This window comes from Nothoprocta perdicaria, unplaced genomic scaffold, assembly GCF_003342845.1.
Source record: "Nothoprocta perdicaria isolate Ctin4 unplaced genomic scaffold, notPer1 scaffold_5, whole genome shotgun sequence".
Classification (NCBI taxonomy): Eukaryota; Metazoa; Chordata; class Aves; order Tinamiformes; family Tinamidae; genus Nothoprocta; species Nothoprocta perdicaria.
In genome coordinates this window covers 3,255,512-3,276,310 of record NW_020455754.1, presented here as the reverse complement: position 1 = coordinate 3,276,310, position 20,799 = coordinate 3,255,512, and the positions used below count along the sequence as shown (strand labels likewise).

The window sequence follows — 20,799 nt, the reverse complement described above, 5'->3', positions numbered from 1 at the left end:
TTCTCCACACATTCCTCAAGAMTATCTAAATAGTCAAATAGTACTTGGCAGGGAAAGCAGATGAGTAAATGAAGCCTCATACTTCCTGAAGAACAACATAGGAATGAAAACACAGCCCCTAAGCAATATGGAGTTATTGACTTATTTCAGTATCCGTTTTATCCAAGCTAAAAATGAGGAGCAACTTTCTATGAATGTGATGGGGAAACAAAGGTTTGTAAGTGAGGCATTTATACCAGGAACAGAGTAGGAACCAGCAGCAGAGAGGGTCTGTTGCTCCTACCGGGATCACAGGACAGCAAAATGTGCATTACACAAGCAGGTAGTTTCACTGGAGAGGAGCTTTTTTCACATTTCCCACATAGCTGCAATTAGACTGTGGCACATGTTAGAAAGCAAACTTCTCGCTTTCTGACCAAAAAGTTGTTTGTTCCTCTCTACCAGACGTAGAAATTCTCAGCTTCCTAAAGAATGGTAGAACAAATGTAGCCCGCTGTTAGTCTCAGTGCTCATGGCTGATGGTCTTTGGCCTGAAAACTGCTTGAGGACTCTGAAGTCTACATTGCATAAGAAAATGGCTTTAATTGCTTTTATCACCATTTCATTCCATAGCTTTGACAAATAGGTTGTATTTTTTCTAGTAGATGACAGATCTAATGATGCTAATTGCAAGGTGGTCATTTATGAAGAACATTCATTATCTTTCATCTGAATGTTCTTAATTGCTCTTCCTTGTATTTTAGTAATTAAAATACCTTGCTTAAAAAAAAATGTCTGTTATGAGATATGCTACCTGTAGGTAGTTATAAATCTCTCTTAATGTGGTACTGTATGTTTCTAACACAGCTGAGCACATCCCAAGACCTATTAGCACTTGCCTAATTGTCAGCATTGGGCCTCTTATGAATTCTGCAATAATTATGGCATATAAATGAACTGCAGGCCAAAACCTGGAGGTAATTAGAACACATAATGTAAYACCAAACTTAGCCTTAATGAGAGAGAAATGGAAATACAGAGTCAACATGAGAAAAAGGAGAACATGCCAACCTTCTGCAGCATGGCATTGAGTGGCCCATCTCTGTCATTTGCTTTCTTGTTTCCCCTGGTGTTTATAATTAAAAAATGAACTTTGACCATTGAACACAAGTAGCTCTTTCATCAGTTTTAAAGCTAGCTCTGTTTCTTCCTGTCAATGTCCAAGTTTCTGTTTCTCTTGCAGATACATCAACATTATAACATTATTAAAATGTTGTGGATCTGTACTTGAAAAAAGCAAAAACTCTGGACTGACATCCATCATCTTAATTACTGTGTGGACCCTGTTTTTTCATCATCAGTCTTTGCCACAGATAATCTTTGATAATATCTGTAGTCCAAGCCCTTTTGCTAAAGTTGAATAGAGTATCCTATAATGGAAAACAGGGAATCTGATAAATATATTTCAGATGCAACATCCAAAAGAGAGAAATACATAAAAAGGCTGGGAAAAGAGAAATCTCTAAGATGGTACTTAGAACAAGTCTAAGGAGGAGAACTGTCAGCAAAGTCTGATATGATGATGTCTGTTCGCATATAGAAGAGTCTCTCAAGGGAAATGCTGCAGAAAAGCCTTTTTGGATGACTGAAACTGTGTGTGGTACAGCCCTGTATCAGCAAAAAGGTGGCTTGGAGAAGCCAATAATCTCTCTACTGTCTCTAACGCCTCCTTTGCACTGTTAGAATGAGGCAAAGCTTTCTGGAACCTTCACGGGTCATGTGTCCCTCCAACCCTCGTTCTCTCTGTCATCCAATCCAAGGCTTTGGATCCAAAGCCTTCAGATCCAAGAATGTTGCAGCAGCTTTCAATAAAATATGTGTATATATAAAACACTACAACATATGTTGACACTTTGTCATCAAGGCAAGAGACTCTTTGACACAAAACAGAGCCTTGGTGCTGGGCAGGTTGCTCTTTCGGGTTCAGACTTGGATGCCTCTGGAGTGATGCTTGGTACCCAGAGCTGGTCAAGATCAGCCTGGTAGAGCTGGGCGTGTGAACTGTCCTCATCAGCAGCAGAGGTTATCAGAGGGATCCCAGAGGCGGTTCTCACTCGCACAGCCTGAGTCGGGTGTTCCTCTCCGTAGGAGTGCCCCAGAGCCTCATCCTCTCACTCAGGAAGAGGTGAGATGCAAACTGCTAAGAGAGGAGAGGTATGACATGCATTTCTTATGTGCCAGGGGAACATGGCAGCTATTACTCTAACAGAAGCAAAACTGTTAACAGTATAATGAGACTGATTGTTTTTAAGTGAGTTTTGTAGCTTGAAAAGTGACACTTTTGACAGCTTGGGAAGGCACAAGCACCTGTTTCTAGATGAAACGAAGACTGGGATTAGGCAAGGAACCACTGAGGCACTGGAACAGCAGCAAGGGAAGTTTATCATCAACTTGAGGAGCAGAAACTTTGTTTTTCAGGTGAGAGGAACAGCAGAGGACAAGTGTGACAACTACAGTACATTTCAGATACGTGAATATTTGGTTTAATATTGCACTGGAAAGGTCACTCGGCTACCAATGATCCTGTCTCACAGCAGAGGTTTGGTAATCCTCTCCCAAAGTGTTAACTTTCTCCACTATAACACAGATTCATGTCAATCCATTCAACACGTTCAGCTGTGTGCTSCACTGAGGACTCAGTTTATAAGACAGGAGCTAGGAAACCCGCAGGCAGGAAGACGCACAAGCCACACAAGCAGCTCCTGGGGTCACATCCTATAGCTCTCCCATTTTCCAGGCGTCAAGCAGTCTTGCTACTCATTTTTAAAATAATTAAAAACCCAGGCCTTTCTTAGCAACCTATCCATGTAGTGATTAATAGCTGGTCAACAACAAACAAACATCAGATGAATGTTCAGAGCAATCTCCACTTTGAACTCATGAAAGCAATGGGGAAAAAAAAATCAAGTATTGCAAAAAAATAGAGCAAGCACTGCCAAAAATGATGCCGAGCACAGCTGGATGCTAGTTACTGTGACTCTACGCAGAGAGAAACAAGAGGCATCAACACCAAGTTATATTCAGTTATCCCTTTTTTTTCTGTTTAGCCAGCCTGAGAACATCATTACCGTCAATGATCAGAGTCAGAGGCAGGACATTCCCAGGCTCTGAGGGTGTGCAGGATCTGGTGGAGGAAAGTTGTTGTTCAATAAACAGAGTTCTACAGCTTCTCTCTCTTCTACAGCTGTAAACTGTGCTGCCCTGGAAAGTATTTGTGACATTTTTAAATTGAACTCTTTTTATGCGAGTGATAAATTATTGCTACTCAAGCACCCAAAATTTGAACCAAGTTTTGACTTACTGTGTCAGGCATTCTTCGTATCTATAGTGACACACTGCTTGTTCCCAAGAAACTGAAATCTAAAGAAAAAACAYATACAGGAGGCAGCATTGTCCCTGCTTTATATAAAGAAATATAAGAGTTAGAGGAATTGTGTGATTTGCGCATCATCAAAGAGGAATGTCTGGAAAAGCCACCTCTGCATTCTCAGTTGTCTTAAGTCCCTGGACATCTTCTGCAAACAACTTCTCTAAAAACATCACTGAAAAACTTGGTGGGTCTTTATTCATATCTGTTCAGTATTTGTCTATCTAGTTAACTTTGAAATAGCTGTAGTCAGCTTCCTATTTTTAACTTTTGATGTCTATGAAGAATGTAATTATCATCTTATCATCATTATTCAGTTGCAAAATTAGTGTTTACGACATCACGCGAAAGGTTTTAAATGGTACCCCTATGTAATGGCATGCAAAAATGTGTTCTTTCTGCCCTATTTTTCTTTGGAGTTTCAATCATTGCTTCTTTGCTGACCTATGTGAAATGCCTTGGCTTACTTAGGCCAAACTCCTTATTAATTACCTTTATTAATCACTCTCCCCCATCTATTGCGTGTCAAGCAGAGCATGGTGTTTAGCAACCTATCTGAGAGAACATTATTTTCTTCATTCATGGAAAGGCAATCTTTTAAAAAAAGGAGTAGTGGAAATCAAACTGTGGATATTAAATTAACTTTAATGGGTTTACATATTTTTTCTTAGACCAAATTAATTGAGTCTGTCAATAAAATTAATCTAAAAAAAAAAAAAAAAAAAAAAAGATGAGGTTCCAGGGAAACAAACTGATTAGTCAAATTCAGTGAATACTTTCAATAAAAGTGAAAGCAAAAGAAGAGAAACAAGAGACTTGAGTATTTTGATGTTATATTTCAAAATCATATTTCAGTTTATTATTTGAACACTTTCAAATGGCGTTAAACCTCCTCCTAATAAAACATCCTCCTACTGTAAATACAAAAATAAGTGAGCTGAAGGGTATTTTGTTTTGCTGGAAGAAAAATATTTCTATGTTATGTTAACCCCAATCAGTATTTCTTCTTGTCTGTCATTAGTCACATATCCAACGTGCACTGTTTGTACACTTCTACTTTTGGAGGTGGGGACCTTCCTCATGTAAATCCAATGACTTTCCTAGAACCGYGTCAGGAATGCCATTGACCCATGTCCAACTGAGACACCTTGGAGCACATCCTCCAACTGCAGTTAATTAAAGAAAGTAAAAGTCAAAGCTAGTTTGTAAGGATGAGAGAACAGGAGAACTTCAACTAATGCAAGCATCCTCCAAAAGTGATGGAACAAAAATAAAGTGAAGGACATTGATAGCTGCTTTCTTTGTTTTTCATGACTTTACAAATGCAAAGGAAGGGTTTTTTTTATTTTTCCAGTGCAATGTTTCTCAAACCCTTTGGTTACAAGAGAACTGTCTGCTGATTTTAAGACTGAGGATGCATGTAGAAGTCTTACAAAATGCACCAGAGGCTGGATTATATGGTCTAGAGATAGATGTTTTAGAAACCTCTAGTTGAAATTTAATAAAGAATGATGAGTGGTTACTTCCAGTTCACAAGGTCTGAACAGCATTATTCGATTTAAAAGGAATTAACATATTCAGCATAACTGCTCAAGAATGGAAAAAAATAAACACTTGTCAAGAGACAGAGACAAATTTGTATTTACATTTGACTATAAAGAACTTTMAAATTAGCATTGCTCTCAGAACCATCTGAAAAATTAGACCAACAATGCCTTCAAATCTGATTAGGGCATTTTAGGGATTTAGAAATACCTTCTGTTTGAGGAAAGACGGATGTTGCCTAAGGCTTCAAATCCACTATCTTGTTGGGTTTTAACCAGTAAGAACAGGCAGTCCTTCCCCAAGGAAAAAAAGTTGGTCTGATGGAAGCAAAGAAAGTTTCCTAATTTGAGGCTTTTTGCAGAGCACAAATTTCATTATATCTTCACCATACTTGTGTCCTCCTGTCCCTTGCAGCAAGGGGGACAGACAGACACTGAACATATTTGGTRGGTTGTTTCTCTGCCAGAACTGCAGTAGATGGCTTAGTGAATCAGTTGGACTTGATGATCTTCAAGGTCCTTATCAACCATAATAATTCTGTAATTCATAACAATTCTATGAATTGCCTACCCCAACCTCTTTAATCAGATAATCATAATCTTCAGGGGTTCTGCAGCCTGAGCYTTGCAACAAGGAGAGAGGGTCACAGGTGGCTCTGCTCCCCAGCAGGGCAGAAGCAGCCACCGTGACGGCTGCACCATCCAACCTTAAACTTAACCTGCCTTAAACCCTGCCTCCTCCAGCCCACGCAGTAGTTGCAGCAGTTCTCATTGTGTATTTGCTCACTTTCCACATGCTTTCTACATTCATCGATATCCCACTTGTCTAGAAAAGACACTCTCTCTGAACTGGCCGCCAAGGAGAAAAAACAGATCCCAGTGCAGTCCTGATTCAGGGATGAGACCCCAACCCGCAGGGCTGTCACCTTTGGCAACGTGCTGGTTTGCTCTGGCAGGAGGTTGCTTGGTCAGACACAGCACAAGGATGATGTAACATCAACTTAAACCTTATTGCTTAGACACCTTGCAAGCACCTTGCTCACCTCAGAAACAAGAAGGGAWGAAAAACCTGCAGAGGGACAACAGGAGCTCTTCATCCTGGAAACGCTGGATATATTGCTAGTTTTGCAGCCGGGAATATGAAACCAATTCTAATTGTTCTGCAGCGTTGATACATAGCAACAGAAAGAGAGAACGAGCTGGTGACTTACTGCTCACTCTCGCCCCAGGGATGGGGTTCAGTTGAGAGGGTGGGTGTCCTAACTTGCTATATTTTTTTTTTTTTTTTTACTTATGGCAAAATGTGGAAGTTCAATTTAGTGGCTACAAGCATGAGTCACTCAGCCCCAAAAGCGGTTACTAAAGCTTGGTGGAGTCTGCAAACTTTTCTTTATGAGGGAGAGGCAGCTCTTCACGGATATTTTAGAAGTTAAGCGTGTGGCTGTACTAAAAGCAAATGGCTTCATGAAAATGTATTTAATGTGGATTATATACATGTTCATTTTTCTACACAGTAAGGAAGCAAAACAACATATTTCACTGCTATTTGATGTTTTGTGTATTTCAAACAACAACAACAACAACTCTCTGCCTCTTTCAAAATGAAAAATGTCACAGACTAAAATAACAAATTCCAGAAATTCTTGGTTTCTGATACTTTTCTCAACTTTCTGATTGTTTCCCAAGATTTTTCAGTGTTTCAAAAAGTCAAAAGCATCTTTTCAGGGAGATAATAGCACTACAATATTTACCTTCATCTCCTGGAGCCCTAGGGCACTCTCCTACGCTGCAGGTGCCCTTCAGTTCTTCTGGAACGTTCTCCCAGTTTCTTCATGGCCCTCTTGTGATTCAGGCTAGTCTCCCTTGGGTGCTTCCATYACAGGCATGGTTAGATCATGATACAGACTAGACTTACTCTCTCTGTCACCTACAGATAACCATTTACTGAGGATTGCCAGGAAAAAAAAAATTGAAAGAATATTTTCCTCCTGTTCCCAAAACAGGATGAAGTAAGCAGATGCTTCAGTGTCTGGAGTAACTAACACAGTCATCTTAAGCTGTTTTTTCTCTCCCTCTCTCATAGACCATTTATGAATTAGGTTGCTTGCATTTATAATTACAGAGCTGAACAGATGGTCAAAAACTTATTTCAGAATAGTGTGTTCGTTAAAATAACCTACACTGGGCTGCCAAGTAATTGTTAGCTGTAATCCCAATTTGATGTAGGAGAGAGTTATTTATTCTTTCTGTCTCTATAAGTCCATCTTAAAAAAAGAGGTTTGAAATGGACACCATTGGGTGTGAAGCCACAATAGGCTTTCCAGATAGGAAAGTGCCGAAGAGCCCTGCAAATGTGCCAGCCCTATCAGAAAAAAAAAAAATGCAGGGAAAAAGAAAATTTGGACTAGCACAGTTTTGAACTATAGAGATTTCAGTTCTTCACTCACTTTCATTTTATTCACTAAAATGTGGCTCCAGGCTGCTAAGATTCATGCTCAGAATCTCCTTCAGCATATCTGCACTAGCAGCTGGGCTCAATGGTAGTTTCCAYTATTAAAGACAGAATGCTTGTACTTATCTCCTACCTGGACTACTCCAAGATCCCCCATTGCAAGAACAGAACTTTAGCAGGAAATCTGAAGGCTGTCCTAACATGAGCTCTTCAGAAATGCTATTTACAGCTCTCCTACAGCCAAAGATTTTGCTCTTCTGCACCAGGGCAATTGGCATCACCTGCACCCCACAGCTGTGGCATCAGCACAGGCTTCACCAGAATGCCACAGTGGAGAAGGACATGTGAAGGACTGACCTCACTGGGAGCAACACTTCAGATAGAAAAGTCAATGATGCACACCATGAATAATTGGAAATATTAATGTTTTCTGGGCTGCTCAACATATTTTCATGAGAGCTGGCCGGTAAAGCTTTGGAGAAACAGTTCTTCATCCAAAGTGCTGCTTGGTAGGCATCAGTTTGGAGCCATTCAGCTGGAGTGGTGGAAAGCTGTTGTCCTGTGAGAAGTTAGAGAGTGGTCCTGCCTTCCAACACTGTAATTCCTTCTCATATTTACAGCATTTCTATATCAGCTTTTGCCCTTTTCCCTGCCTTTCAATCACCATACAGCTTTCAAAGATGTAAAYTGGCTGTGCAATGCCTGATCCTGAGAGTTATCTAGTGTCCCCAGTGAAGTTCCTGGTTAAAAATGAAGAAGTAAAATTATTGTGAAATATTTTGTTTCATTTCAGTATTTCTTTTAGAGTGCAGGCAATTAGCAGTGGGGAAAAAAAAGGAGAAAGCCTAAAGCAGAAGCAGATAGATGAATACAGGCTCATATAAAATTGCCAGTAACACCCTGGCTAGGTTAGTCACCCTCCAAGAGGCAGAAAAAGGCCTGGACATGAATTTGAGTCTGGTTTGTGGTTTTCTTCTTCATTGTGAGAAACTGCAGACCTGCTCCAGATCAGAAACAAGCAAAAGATTTGTAACTGTGAAAACCTTTGAACAATGGGAAAAATATTTTCCACACCACTCTTGTTTTAGTTTGAAGCTTATTATTTTTTAATCTAGCAAACAAGTCTTCATAATAGCATGTTTCTCTGATACTCTKTTCTGCCATTAAACTTTTACTCCAATCTTTTGTGAAACCTCCTAGTTGTACGCTGAATGAGTCTAYACATTTTTTAGGGTACATGTTGTCTTTTAGTGAATTTAACAGGATTTCTGTTTTGATTTAGAAGAGAAGTTCAGCTTTTGTATACAGTAAGGTCTTTACTGATCCCGCAAGGGTCCTCTCAAGCAAATTTGAAGAGAAACTCTTCAATTTTTTTTCCATGACTTCTTGTTGGGATAATTTTTGGTTTACTGGTGATGMAAAAATCAGATGGAAATCTTATGCAAGCTCAAATCAGCTCAATCAAATATTAATCCTTCTGAGTGCAATGAAACATTTTGCTTGATCAGTGTTACAAATCATTATTTGTTTTTGTTGAAATTGAATGCTAGATTTGATTTAAAATAATTGATTTAAAATGCAGGCARTTGACAAAAGAGAAATGAAAACCTCCAAATGGGGACAGACCTGAGCTCCAGGGGCTCTGCGTCCCTCAAGAGAGGGCTGAGCAGAACCTAAACTCAGGGGAATGGTGAATGTTCTGCATTACAGCTGGAGAAGTCAAAGACCAGCAAATTTTGGCTTTGCTTCTTAATGGATTGTGCAGATTAGTGCGGAGGGTACAGTAGGGAGCAAAAGTGAGATGACTACAAACTGCTACTGCATCCCAATGGTGTTTTCTCCCCAGCTCTTGCTGAGTTCCCAGGTTATAATGGTGGAGTTTCTCCTCCTAGCTATGGGCCTGAGGGTAAAACCACACAGTTTCTCTCTGCTGTGCTGAGAGCTAATTCARCCAGTTAATTAAAGAGCCCATTGAACTGTCAGAAACAGCATGAGATAGAGAACCAATTATCTCCAAACTGGTCATCATCACAGCTAAAATACCATTTAGCAAGTATATGAATAGTTGCAGGGTCCCTTTACAGGCCATAGTGCCTTTTCTTTACAGACCTTATTGCTGGGTGATAACAGCAACAACAACAGCTCTGAGCTGTTCATGCTCAGAGCAACGCTGTCCCCTGTCCTGCTGTCCCGTGCAGCGACAGCGGCATTCCTGCCTCAGGCCTGGGAGGAGGCGAATGCAGATGGACAGACAGAATGGATGCTGCTTGCAATCCAGCCTGCTGACAATAYTCCTTGTAGGAGGAGAGCTGAGCAACTCATTTGCTCAGATATTTGTTTCATGTATTTAAGCCTTTTTTTTCCCCAGGGATGCACTGGGGTTCCTGAGGTGATGCTCACCTGGGAGCTCTTTTCCGGTTGATACTGGTGCCTGAAAATTGTATTTGAAAAGCATAGATCAGTTAAGGCAGTGGTATAAAGAAAGCAAGACTTTTATAACCTTGTCCTTTAGCCGATACTGAACTGGCACTGTGTGACCGACAACTTGCTTTGAACCTTGGTTTGAGATGAGAAACTGCAGAGCGTGAAAACTAATCACCTGCAGCACAACATCCTGGCAGTGGAAAAGCCCTTTCCTGGAGGACTTGATAAGATTCCTGGAAACCTTGTGCCCAAGCATGCCCATCACATGCTCTGCGTAGGCRCACACCTCTGCTCTTGCCTCCTCTCCTCTCAGTCCTCTTTCCCCACAGGTAAAGAGCTGCAAGTGCTGTGCTAGCTGCTAGAGGCTGCAGACAAATGCTTTCTGCCACGAGAGATTTGGGGACATCGGGACTTCTCTTTAGCTTCCGTGCACCTTTGTAACAAACACACCACCTGCTAGATTGCTGATCTTGCACAACTGCTCTCTGGTTGCAAGAGAAGAAGAAAGGTCTGGCTGGGTGTCCTCTGAAATGAGCCTGTTTKTGCTGCTCTGAGCAAGCCGTGAGTTGCTCTGAAATGTGTCTGCCTTGTTCTCCAAGCAAGTGGTCTGTCACGTTGCCATTTGTAGCAGACACACTGTCCTGCTGCTATAGGTTTCCTTGGCAGATCACCTTTCAGAATGTCCCATGTCTCACTTGGTCTATGAAATTAAAATTAACATATAATTCGTATGCTTCATAGTCATCTACTCGGAGTGTCTGTTCTGTGTCGGATGCAAAATGTCTTTTATTGTTTCTTATATTGAATCTGTATCTTTCTGGTAGTATCAGTGTGTATTTTTACAGAGCTTTATGATCATTATTTAAAGTGATGGTGTGCAGAGGTAAGATGTTTCTGTGGATATATCTGCACATAGTGACTGTATTGAGATGATTATGCCTGACAGTGTTGAAAAACAGAGCCTAGCACATTTGAAAGCAAATTTCCCCGGGAATATTCACTGGGATAAACGCAGAGAGGCAGTGCAACTTATATTCTAGATTTCATTTTGATCCATGTTCTACTGGAAATAGTGGATAGATCATTTGTGGAATATTCAGATCATCTGCCAAAGACATCTCAGTTGCACTGTATTAGCAATGACTTAGGATCCCAAGTGTACTCAATGGAAAGAGATATTCCAGTCAAAATCAACCTTTGAATATATATATGAGGATTTCCTAATATTTTTTACTTATGATTATACAAACATACCCTAAGGTTCAAGCTACTACTCTTCCTTCTGCTAACAGCAGGAGAATTAATAGAGACTCTTAAATAACCTTTATTGGTTTGCTGATGTTTTAGGTATGTTTTGGATGTTTGATATGAAGGAAAATAATATAGTTAAGTCAGTGTAAGACTCCAGAGAGGAAAGTAATTATTACAGACATTATTTTTGTACATGATTTCTCTGAGATGCATTTGGCTAAGGAAAAAAATGTCTTGTTCCAGTTATTTATGCAGCTCACTACTTCTGGCCCTGCTCAGAGGATGGTTCAATATTAGTGAAAATGAAATGGGCTGCAAAAGGGAAGGAACTTGGCTTGCGGGGATTTTGCAAGCAAGGTTGATTATACATAAAATGTTGGAAAGATATGCAAAATATTTTGACTCCAGTTAGCTGGAATTTTGCTTATCACCTTAGACCTGCTTATTCCTACTAAGCATTGTGCATCACTTCATAACACAGGAACAAAATCAACCCTTCTCTTCAGAAAGTCATGCTGAGATGGGCAGCAGGAAATGAGCTGGTAGGTAGAGGAGGCAAAGGATAACAGATAATGGGGAGTTCATTATAACCGAATTTTGCTTTTTCGTTTATGACCAAAACCAGAAAATATCAGAAAAGTATAGATGTAACAAGACACCTCCACAGGGCATTAAACCTGGAGAGCACTGATCTGAGAAAACATACAAGAATTGACACTAAACCCAGCTCTAAAATAGACAGTGGCTACATTTTTAGTAAATTGAAATGTGCTGAAATGCTGGTGTTGGTCTCATGATAATTATCATTCATCTTGCAAGCTGGTCTCAAGTGATTAATTATCTAAATGCTTGTATTGAATATAGCAATTGAGGTGTTTTCAGTTTAGTCCACCCACAGATGACCAGTGCTTCTTAGTTCATTGATTTGGTTTCCTGTTATTACCAACTGCACCTTAGATGAAAGACATAAAAACCAACATGTTTGTGTCTTTCAGGGATTATACTGAATGAATCAAATTGTGCATTTGCTTTCCTGTCATGAAGCAAACTAGGGGTTCACATTTCGCTTAACATAGAAACTAAATATTTAAAACCAACTTAGGATGTGATTCTATTTTTTCAAGAACTCATTTTAGATAAGTCTGACTTTTTAACTGGCACTAATTAATCTCTATGTATGTTTCCCCACTGCTAGGTATTCTGTTTTATATAACGGGCATCATCAGGAACACGAGAAGCTTCCCATCCACAATGACCCAGAATCCCAGGAGTCCTGTTTCTAGTCAAGATCCTAGAAGAGGAATGACCCAGCCAAAGGAACAGTCTCCTATCAGGATCCCTAAGGGATTCCTGGACAGCTTCATTCTCATCTGCACTTTCATCGTGCCTCCTGCCCCATATGAATGCTCAACCCCATCCATGCGTAGATCGATGGAAGCCCAGGAAGGTATATGATGAGCAGAATGGCTAAGAAGATACTTCTGCAAGACTGTTTGGACTTTATTACAGCATCAATACTTTGCTGTTGGTGCTCTCGAAGAACGAGCAGATTTCTGTCAGTGTACAAGCCACCACCGGGACTCCAGCTACTTCTGTTCAGCTAGAATCTTTATACAAACCATCTCTTTATCCAGTGGCACAAGTATCGTGACCTTTAAGGTTTCTAGTCCTGGCTTGAAGCCCTAACATTAAATGAAAGTAAATGCCTCTTCTCTCTGCTCAAGTTCTTACTCACGTGTGACTGGATGTTGTCACGAGAGAAATAACACTTCATTTAGATAATAAAGAAGAAATATTTGCCTTTTTGATTATTGTTACCAATAAAAGGTTAGTCGGAGCCAGTGACTCATCCTATCCTGCAGAGCTTTCTTTGTAAATGCTTTTATTGTGCTTCCTGACCAAGTTCTTTGGTGGAAGTTCATAGGCCTGAGAAGCTGCAGTGGGGTCTACAGAGACATTTCACAGCTAACAGAGAACGCGAGGCTGCTTCAATTGCTAGAAGACTGTGACYATCCTCTGCCACTTGCAGAGACTGGATACAGCCCCCAAAGCCCAGGAAATTGTCRATACTGTCCTCAACAGAGCAAACTTTGGGCTTTCTTACTGAGAAAAAAGTTTGGTCAAGAGACAGTCTGTAACAGCTCACTAAGTGCCATCTTGAAAAATATATCATTCAAAAAGCTTTTCTAGCTACATTAGGAAGATGGATTCCTGCATTTTAACTTTTTGTTTGTTTGTTTGTTTCTGTTTTCTTCTAACTCTGAGGCAAGCAGCTTCACAACTTTCAGATGCCGCTGTAGGTACGCACTGGATTGTAAGGAGCTCAGTTTCTAGCTGCTTCCTGCATGTAGATGTTGTTCTGTTCCTTGTGAGCATCTTCCGCTTTGCATGTTAGTGGTTGACAAGGCTGCAGGCTTAGCAACTTCGGGAGAATTATTTTCATGCAATGGGAAATATGCAGATTCAAGACTATAAAACTCTACCCTTTTTAGATGAAGAGCTATTCCTGAGATGCCACCTGAGCCTAAAAAACAAAATTGTACTTTGCTATGTTGTGTAATCATGTACAGATGTTTTTAATGTAAAGAAGAGTGACATTATTTATTATTTTTTATCAAGAATGTGCATTTTTTCATTAAAGGCTTCTAGACCTGGAGCTTAACATATATATATATAAAATTTAGTAATGTTTCTGTCGCTATGTGACAGGTATTTACTGTAACAAATAAATCCTGGTTTAAACAAACAAAAATGTTGCTCAGTATRAAAAAAAAAATATGTGCATGAGAAGAACTTCCCTGCCATAGTGTCTGACTTCTTTAAAATATTCTTTCCACTGCGAATAGAGTCATCAATAAAGATTCTTATGCTTTTCCTGTTGGATTCAAAAGAATACTGGGCAGAATACTGGGCAGAAACAGCTCAAAGGGAGTCAGGCCATTAKTAATGTAGAAAATCCCTAGCAGTTTTAAAAAGATAAAGAACAGCTCCTTGAGAATATTTATTTTGATGGAAAGAATTGAAGGTGTTCTAAAAGMGAAAGTGAGATAAAGAGTTTGAAGGAATTCTTGGTTCATCATTGTGGAATTGTGGACACTTCTTTTAACTACCAGAAAAAAAAACACCTCAGTATTAGCTCAACTCTATAGTTATTACTAAAGCAGACTGCATTGGGTATTAAAAAAAAAAAAGCCATTGTTGAGGCTTTGGGAAAAAAAATCATCCAAGGCTACAGAAGTTGTATGATTTACATCCCTATGGAGTTGCTCATAGGGATTCTATCCGGATTTGGGCACTCAAGACTGCAAAAGAGGTTGTCTTAGCTTCATCCAAAGTATCCAATCTTATAAAGAAAATCCTAAAAATGCTTTTCTATGTGCCTATTAAAAGGCATTACGATGTTGGTGACGATTTCTGTGAGTGTTGTAAAACCAGCAGCATGGGGGGATGCAAAAGTAATGGCGCTCCTTCGTTTCAACTGTTGTTCTTGAAGTGGCGTGGTTTTGTTTTTTCCTCTATATTTTAATGTGCTCCAGTCACACATCTCTTCTTAATTTAAAAYGAACTTCTTAACACTGAATTTTATTCACGAGAGACATTCAGAAGGCTCTGTCATTGGGATCCCTAGCTCACCAGCCAAAATGGTCAACAGCTCCCACACAAAAAGGGATCCACTTCCAAAACMGTATTTGCCAACGTTCATGTTCTGCGTCCTCCTGGCTAACGGCTGGTCAGCCCCAAATGATCTGTTGTGAGCAATTTGGCAGCTACTGCTTAGTAAGTCAATAACTGCAGCAATGCTTCTGTGAACCTAGCAACTGATATTGTCCATCATCAGTAGGTCAGTATTGCTATAAACAAGAAGTTCATCAGTAAGTCAGTATTTCTATTAAAAAAAAAAGCTATCTCATGGAAAGAATGAGCACTCAGTTTCTTTCCTTCTSTAACCCTAGCTGTCTCAGTAGCTTCTGAGTTCATTTTCCCTTTGACCATTCTGGCTAGTGGTTTTGGAGTCTCTGCCTGTGCTGAATAAGATGTGATGTATTGGCTGTTTCTAAAAATAAAAATTCCTATCTGTAAATTATACTCTGGCTCATGCTCATTTCTTGCATTGTTTTCATTCAAAATATAAGATTCTACCATGGTTGTAGAATATGTTGTATCCACTTTTCCACACCCCCAAATAACTATAACAGCAAGGGAGTATCTGGTCACAGTGCTTTGAAAATACTGAATGACTCTTGGGTTATCATTAAGAGCCCTAATATTTTTCATCTGCCAGAAAAACACCAGATCGTGTGATTCAAGCACTTCCCTCTTCCTCCTCGCATATCGTACATCACCATTGACCCCCCTTTCTCCTTGCCTGTGCTGTGTCCTCCTCACCTCTCACTTCATCTTATGCTGATGTTTCACTGATATCAGCAGGACTTTCAAGACAACCATTTGCAAAAGCAAGTCAGAAAAAAAATCTGTGCTGCTCAATTACTATAAGGACACCACTGGATTTGACTGAAAAAAAATAATACAAAGTTCCTTTCTTTCCTTTCTTCCCTCATTTCTTTCTAATAACTATTCTATTTCCTTACATAAACACACTAGCCCTTATCAGTAAATTATTGCATTTATCTTCCAGTAAGATTTTTCATTCTTTGCATGTAAAGCTTGATGTTTAATGTAGCTGTTTTCTTGCATTACAAGTGATTACACTGTTTCCTGGCCAGAGACAAAGCTCTAGCACAACAGCTAATTAATAAGAAATTGGCTGGCTGGGCCTTTGCTAACCCATCTTCAGGAGGCTGATCTGTCACCACACTTGTATTTCCATATCTCCGTGTTTTTCTAAGCTCCAGAGGAAGTAGTTTGGAGATCTGGCATGATAATTTGTTAACAGAATCTGTGCCCAGATATGCAAAGCCAAAGACTCAKTGAGGTTGCCTCTGATGAAAGAGGGAGGCAGAGAAACAGGTTAACTACTTCCAGAGAAAGCTGAAAACTGACCCTAACATTAAAGGTAGTGACCACTTTCCTTTAAGYGGGTCTTAGAGAGTGTAAGGATGCACAACATGCAAAAAGGAAKCTTTTCTTCTGAGGAGGTTTCCATGTCTCTCCTGTTTACTCAGAGAGAAACCAAGTCAGAGTCACGGTGAAATTCAGAGGCAAAATGAACACGTCACCATTGGGAAGCTGTGTTCACAAAACAGAAGCTCCAAGGAGGAGTGCAGAAGAGGCCGTACACTTTAATTAGCTGATTATCAAGACTGTCTGGAGGGATATGAAGCAATAACTGGATGATACACGCTCTGCAAATGTCAGTGCTTGAGGCAGTCAGCAGCTGTGCTGCTTAGTGAGATGCAGGGAGATATGGCTGCAACCCAAGTGTACAAGCAGGTCATGCTCATAAACACCATGCAGAGAGATGGATTCCTATGGGGAAATGTCCCTTCCACATTTATCCTTCACAGTTCTTTCAGCACTGAATACATTTTCAGCTTTAAGCCTTGGAGAGGGCAGTGACTTAGAGAAGAAAGGAGAAACAGCATCTTGGCAGAACAATCAGAAAAATACTTTCAACAAATTCTCAAAATCTTTTCCATTTATTTCAGAAGTCTAGACTGTGACCTCCTTCTATTGCAGAATCTGACACCTGTCTAAGCACAAAAATAAAACATTTACCAAAGGCTTAAAAATAAGGCAATAAGTTCCATTTGTATTACACTGCAGTGCATTGCCTGCTGTCTACACTCCATTTGCAGCGTATTACTACAGCTGAGGATGGGCTCACAGAAGAAGCAGACAGACTGACAGTGGTGGAGGTGAAAGGTGGTTGTAGAGAAGGGCAGGAAGCCTCACTTCTTGCCCATGTATGCCCGGCTTTAAGTTAAATTTCCCCCAAACAACTTGTTTAAAAACTAAAATCCTCCTATATGACTGTGTGCCTGAAGAAGAAACATGGTGTGCCCATGCAGAGGATCTGCATAGGAAAAAAAAATTCAACAGACTGAAAACCTCTTTCTCACTGCCATGTTCCCTGTAGAGCATTTTCTGTTTAGATTTCCTGCTTTGGAGACGTCATAGAGACTATAGGAAGTAGAATTTCTTCCCCATAAAGCTGGTGTTTTTTTGATAACTGGGCTTTGCAACAGAGAAAGTTTATCTCAACTAGATAGCTCCATCAATGAGCTGAAGAAAACTTCCTGATGGCTGCGGCCATAGTTTCAAGTTCCATGTTACCACATGCAGCACACAAGGGTTCATGCACAAATGTCCCATTCTCCCCATGAAGCTGTCCATAAATCTTAAGAGATTAAGCTTTAACTGCTCCGATGGGCAAGTCAGAACAGAAACCATGGGCATAGAAATAAATCTACAGCTGCTWCTAACAAAATGAACCTTCCCAAAGGGCTGTAGTTAGAGACAGAATTCCTGTTCTCATCACCTTACAAATTTAACACGGGTATATCCCATGTAGGAAGATTATTAAGCCGTGCTGACCTAAGGAAGAGGATCCTTCCCACTTAATGCTTTCCCTTAAGTCGCACACAAGCAAATTTATGAAGGAAGCAAGGGATAAAACCTATTCCATACCACAGTTTCCTTTGCCGTTTTCCTTACCTATCAGATTTAACGTTTACAAAGCTGTCTTTGAATTCCAGCAATCAGCTTGCTTTGTCATCTAGGCACATTTCTTACACATTTGTAAACTGATGCACAGTTCATTCCAAAGCTGCCACTCACTAGCATGTCAAAGCTAAAAGCCCCACCTAAAGTTTTCTGTTGTGGAAAGATGAAGAGGACAGGATTGCTCAGCCATTCTTACCTGCTGTGACAGCAGTCTGCTCCTCCTGATGGAGACCAGAAAGGAGGTGTCAGATGGGATGTTGGCAGGACRAGGCAAGTTGTCACAGACAGAGAGAAAGCATCTGGCCAACTTCCTTAAGGAGGCTTAGAAACTAGATGGAATCCTTCTCTTGGCCTCCAGAGTTTGATGGGGCAATTCAGTAACAGGCTGCCCAAAAGGAAATAAAGTGAAGGCACAGGGGAAGCTCAGACACAAAAGACTTTATCTGTTAAACCCTAAATTTGCAACCTTTTTGGTTTCAAATAAAGCTGCAAAAAAAAMCCCCTCAAGCCTAGCACATGTACATCAGCTTTTATAAATCTGGTACAGCACTCCATATGGTATGTGTGACCTTTTGGGGATATATAGAGGCCCTAAGTAAAAAACAGAACAGACACAAAGCATCATCTTTTACAGATGCTATACCAATGTGAATTTTAAGAGATTGTTGAAGTATTTTGGTTTGACCGATATTTGGGACATACACACAATACATCACACTTCTAAATATCTCAATACACCCCAGCAACATGTGTGACCTAGAAACAAGTTACTCAAGTATCAGCCAAGTGATCGATTTCTGCGTAGGCTACCTAGAGCCTGATGGAAGGCGACTTATTTATTTCAGCTGCTCTTGGCTGATTTTAGAAGCTCAAGAAGAGGTTATGCCCCCAGATGATGGAAAAGACTCACAGCTCTCACCACCAAGGAAATGGAAAGTGTTTCTGAAAGTAAAAAAGAAAATCAAGTCCCATCTAAAGTGAGAGCAAGGCAGCTCTCTATTCGTGACTTGAATAACTTCCCATGCTAAGCCTCTGTTTGCTCAAAGGTGCCAAGAGATTTACGCCTGAATTTCAGAAAACTAAAGCATCTCGAAAAGCATCTAGCCCAGCTGTGTAACCTGGACACCACCAGCCAGGGTTCAGAGGCCTCGGGGGCTTCCGGGGGCCCCACAGCTCCCTGGCTTCCTGATTYTCACATGGGAATTCCAATCTCCACATGAGGATTCCCAGGGCAGTGTCTCCTTCCCAGCTCCCTCCCCAGGGACAGGAGCAGACAGCAGGTCACAGCATCCCCTGCTGCTGCTGCAGCTCCTGCCGGACCCACAGCTCCATGCACGGCAGCCACCGGCAGCAAAGGAGACGCAGGGGAGCAGGTAACACGCTCCCAGGCAGCTTTCTGGGCCCTGGGTTTTGCAGATGGCATTTGCCGGATCTGGTTAGCTCTGCAGCTGACAAAACTAACAATGATTTGCAAAAGAAAACACCCCTGACACAATTAAAAACGATTTGGAAAGGAAAACGCCCCTGATGACAACACTGCCACTCAGCACCTTTGGGCAGGYGGCACCAGCTTTAGCAGCGCAGCTCCTCAGCTCTGCGACTCCACAACACAACCAAAGCCAGAAATGATCACATCATTTTTTTGTTCTTCACAGTTAAAGATGCAGCAAAATGTTTTTTGGCCTGTAAGCTGAGCAGAGCCTTTGAGGAGGTGCTGYTGTGAGTACCTGTGTGCTTACTAGGAGCAGAATAGGACTGCARCCAGGGGCAGCAAACAAACTAGACGGGAGCAGTACTTGAGAAAAGCAGTAACACGTTTTCCTATACATGCTGTATTAAAAGAGCAACCATGAGGGCTTCCATGCCTCAGCTTATTCTGAAATAGTGCTAGGATGGGTCACACAAATTGTTACTTTTGTCTGAAACTCCCTGGGCAAACTGTGATCAAATGTACCTGTTAAGACTAAAGACTAGTTTCGATCTTGAATTAAAAGTAGTGTCTTTTCAGCATTCATGTTATCTGATGAAGTATACCCAGCATTCTACATCCTGCTAATAGAGAGAACACGCCATCTACCTAGACATGGAGGGGAAAAAGGAAAAAAATAAAAAAAAAGCTACTTTACCAAATCTTTCTGCTTCCACTAAACATCACCGTCTTCCTCCTATCTTCTTCCTATACTTCAAATGTCAGATTTCTTCAAGAATTTCAGGAGAGGGACAAATGCAAAGAAAAGCAGCATTGCCTTTGCTACAGAGAACAGTTTTGCCTCTTCTGTTTTACAGAGCTAGAAGTTACAAAGATCCCCATTAGGCACATTTCTACGGAAGCAGTTAAACAGTTCTAAAATTGTAGTTCAAAACAAGTGAAATCTGTAGCAGTTATGTGTAGAACTGTGTAATAGTATAAGGTAATCCAGTTTAGAGCTCTTAGTTAAGCTCACAGTTAAGTTAGTAAACAATATCATGCAAACTTAAAGAACATTAAGGGCAGATTAGGCCATAGCTGATGGCGTGGCCCACCTAACAGTCTATTTGTACTGTCACAGCCGTGCACGCAGAGCAGTCTTATTTTTCAAGGCAAACTGGCCCTTAGGAAGCCTCAGGCTCCTGCAGGACAGATTCAGTGCAGTAAACTAGCTAGTTTAACACTAACATTAGCATCTTTTTACTGCACTGACRACTACTGATAACTGTGACTAGCATGGATTCAATGTACCTGACATATACCTGAACACATCAAATCGTTATCAGCAGGACTTCTGTGGGGCACACAGAATTGGCCGGTTATATACTGGACTTGCAGCAAATCCTGGGCAACCTCAAAAACACGTACAGATGCTGTGGAAACTGCAGGCATTTTCTGTTTACAATAAAAACAAATGCTCAGGACAAAGAGCAGCACTAGTTATGGATTGTACAGAAAATGTGCATTCATGAGTGAGCATGAATCAGTCTGAAAGCTGAATCAGATGAATCCTGTGCTTTTCCTAGTTGCAGACATGTCAGTAATTACATAGCCTTTTTCCTCACCATTTAAAGAACAGTTGAGACAGATAGTACATGCAGGCTTATGTCAACGAGAGTGGAAGAAACAT

The 20,799-nt window shown here is 40.6% G+C and overlaps 1 protein-coding gene and 1 long non-coding RNA gene across 5 annotated transcripts in view; one reads left to right on the top strand and one right to left on the bottom strand.

The window, feature by feature from the left end:
* The window catches only part of HTR4 (5-hydroxytryptamine receptor 4), an 81,344-nt gene extending 68,984 nt beyond the window's left edge, over window positions 1-12,360 (top strand). For both annotated transcript variants that reach the window (XM_026047558.1, XM_026047559.1), the window contains one exon: window positions 12,273-12,360. In XM_026047558.1, coding sequence (XP_025903343.1) covers window positions 12,273-12,360 — 88 coding nt within the window. The remainder of the gene's footprint in view (window positions 1-12,272) is intronic.
* Window positions 1,700-6,862, bottom strand: LOC112954379. Of its 3 annotated transcripts, none has more exons than XR_003250685.1 (4): window positions 6,702-6,862; window positions 3,341-3,399; window positions 3,108-3,240; window positions 1,700-2,179 (listed from the first exon to the last, which is right to left on the bottom strand). It is a non-coding gene; the product is annotated as an uncharacterized LOC112954379 (long non-coding RNA). The 3 variants fall into 3 exon arrangements; XR_003250687.1 differs by having other exon boundaries at window positions 1,700-2,176; XR_003250686.1 differs by lacking the exon at window positions 6,702-6,862 and adding an exon at window positions 5,994-6,046.
* Window positions 12,361-20,799: the final 8,439 nt, after the last annotated feature.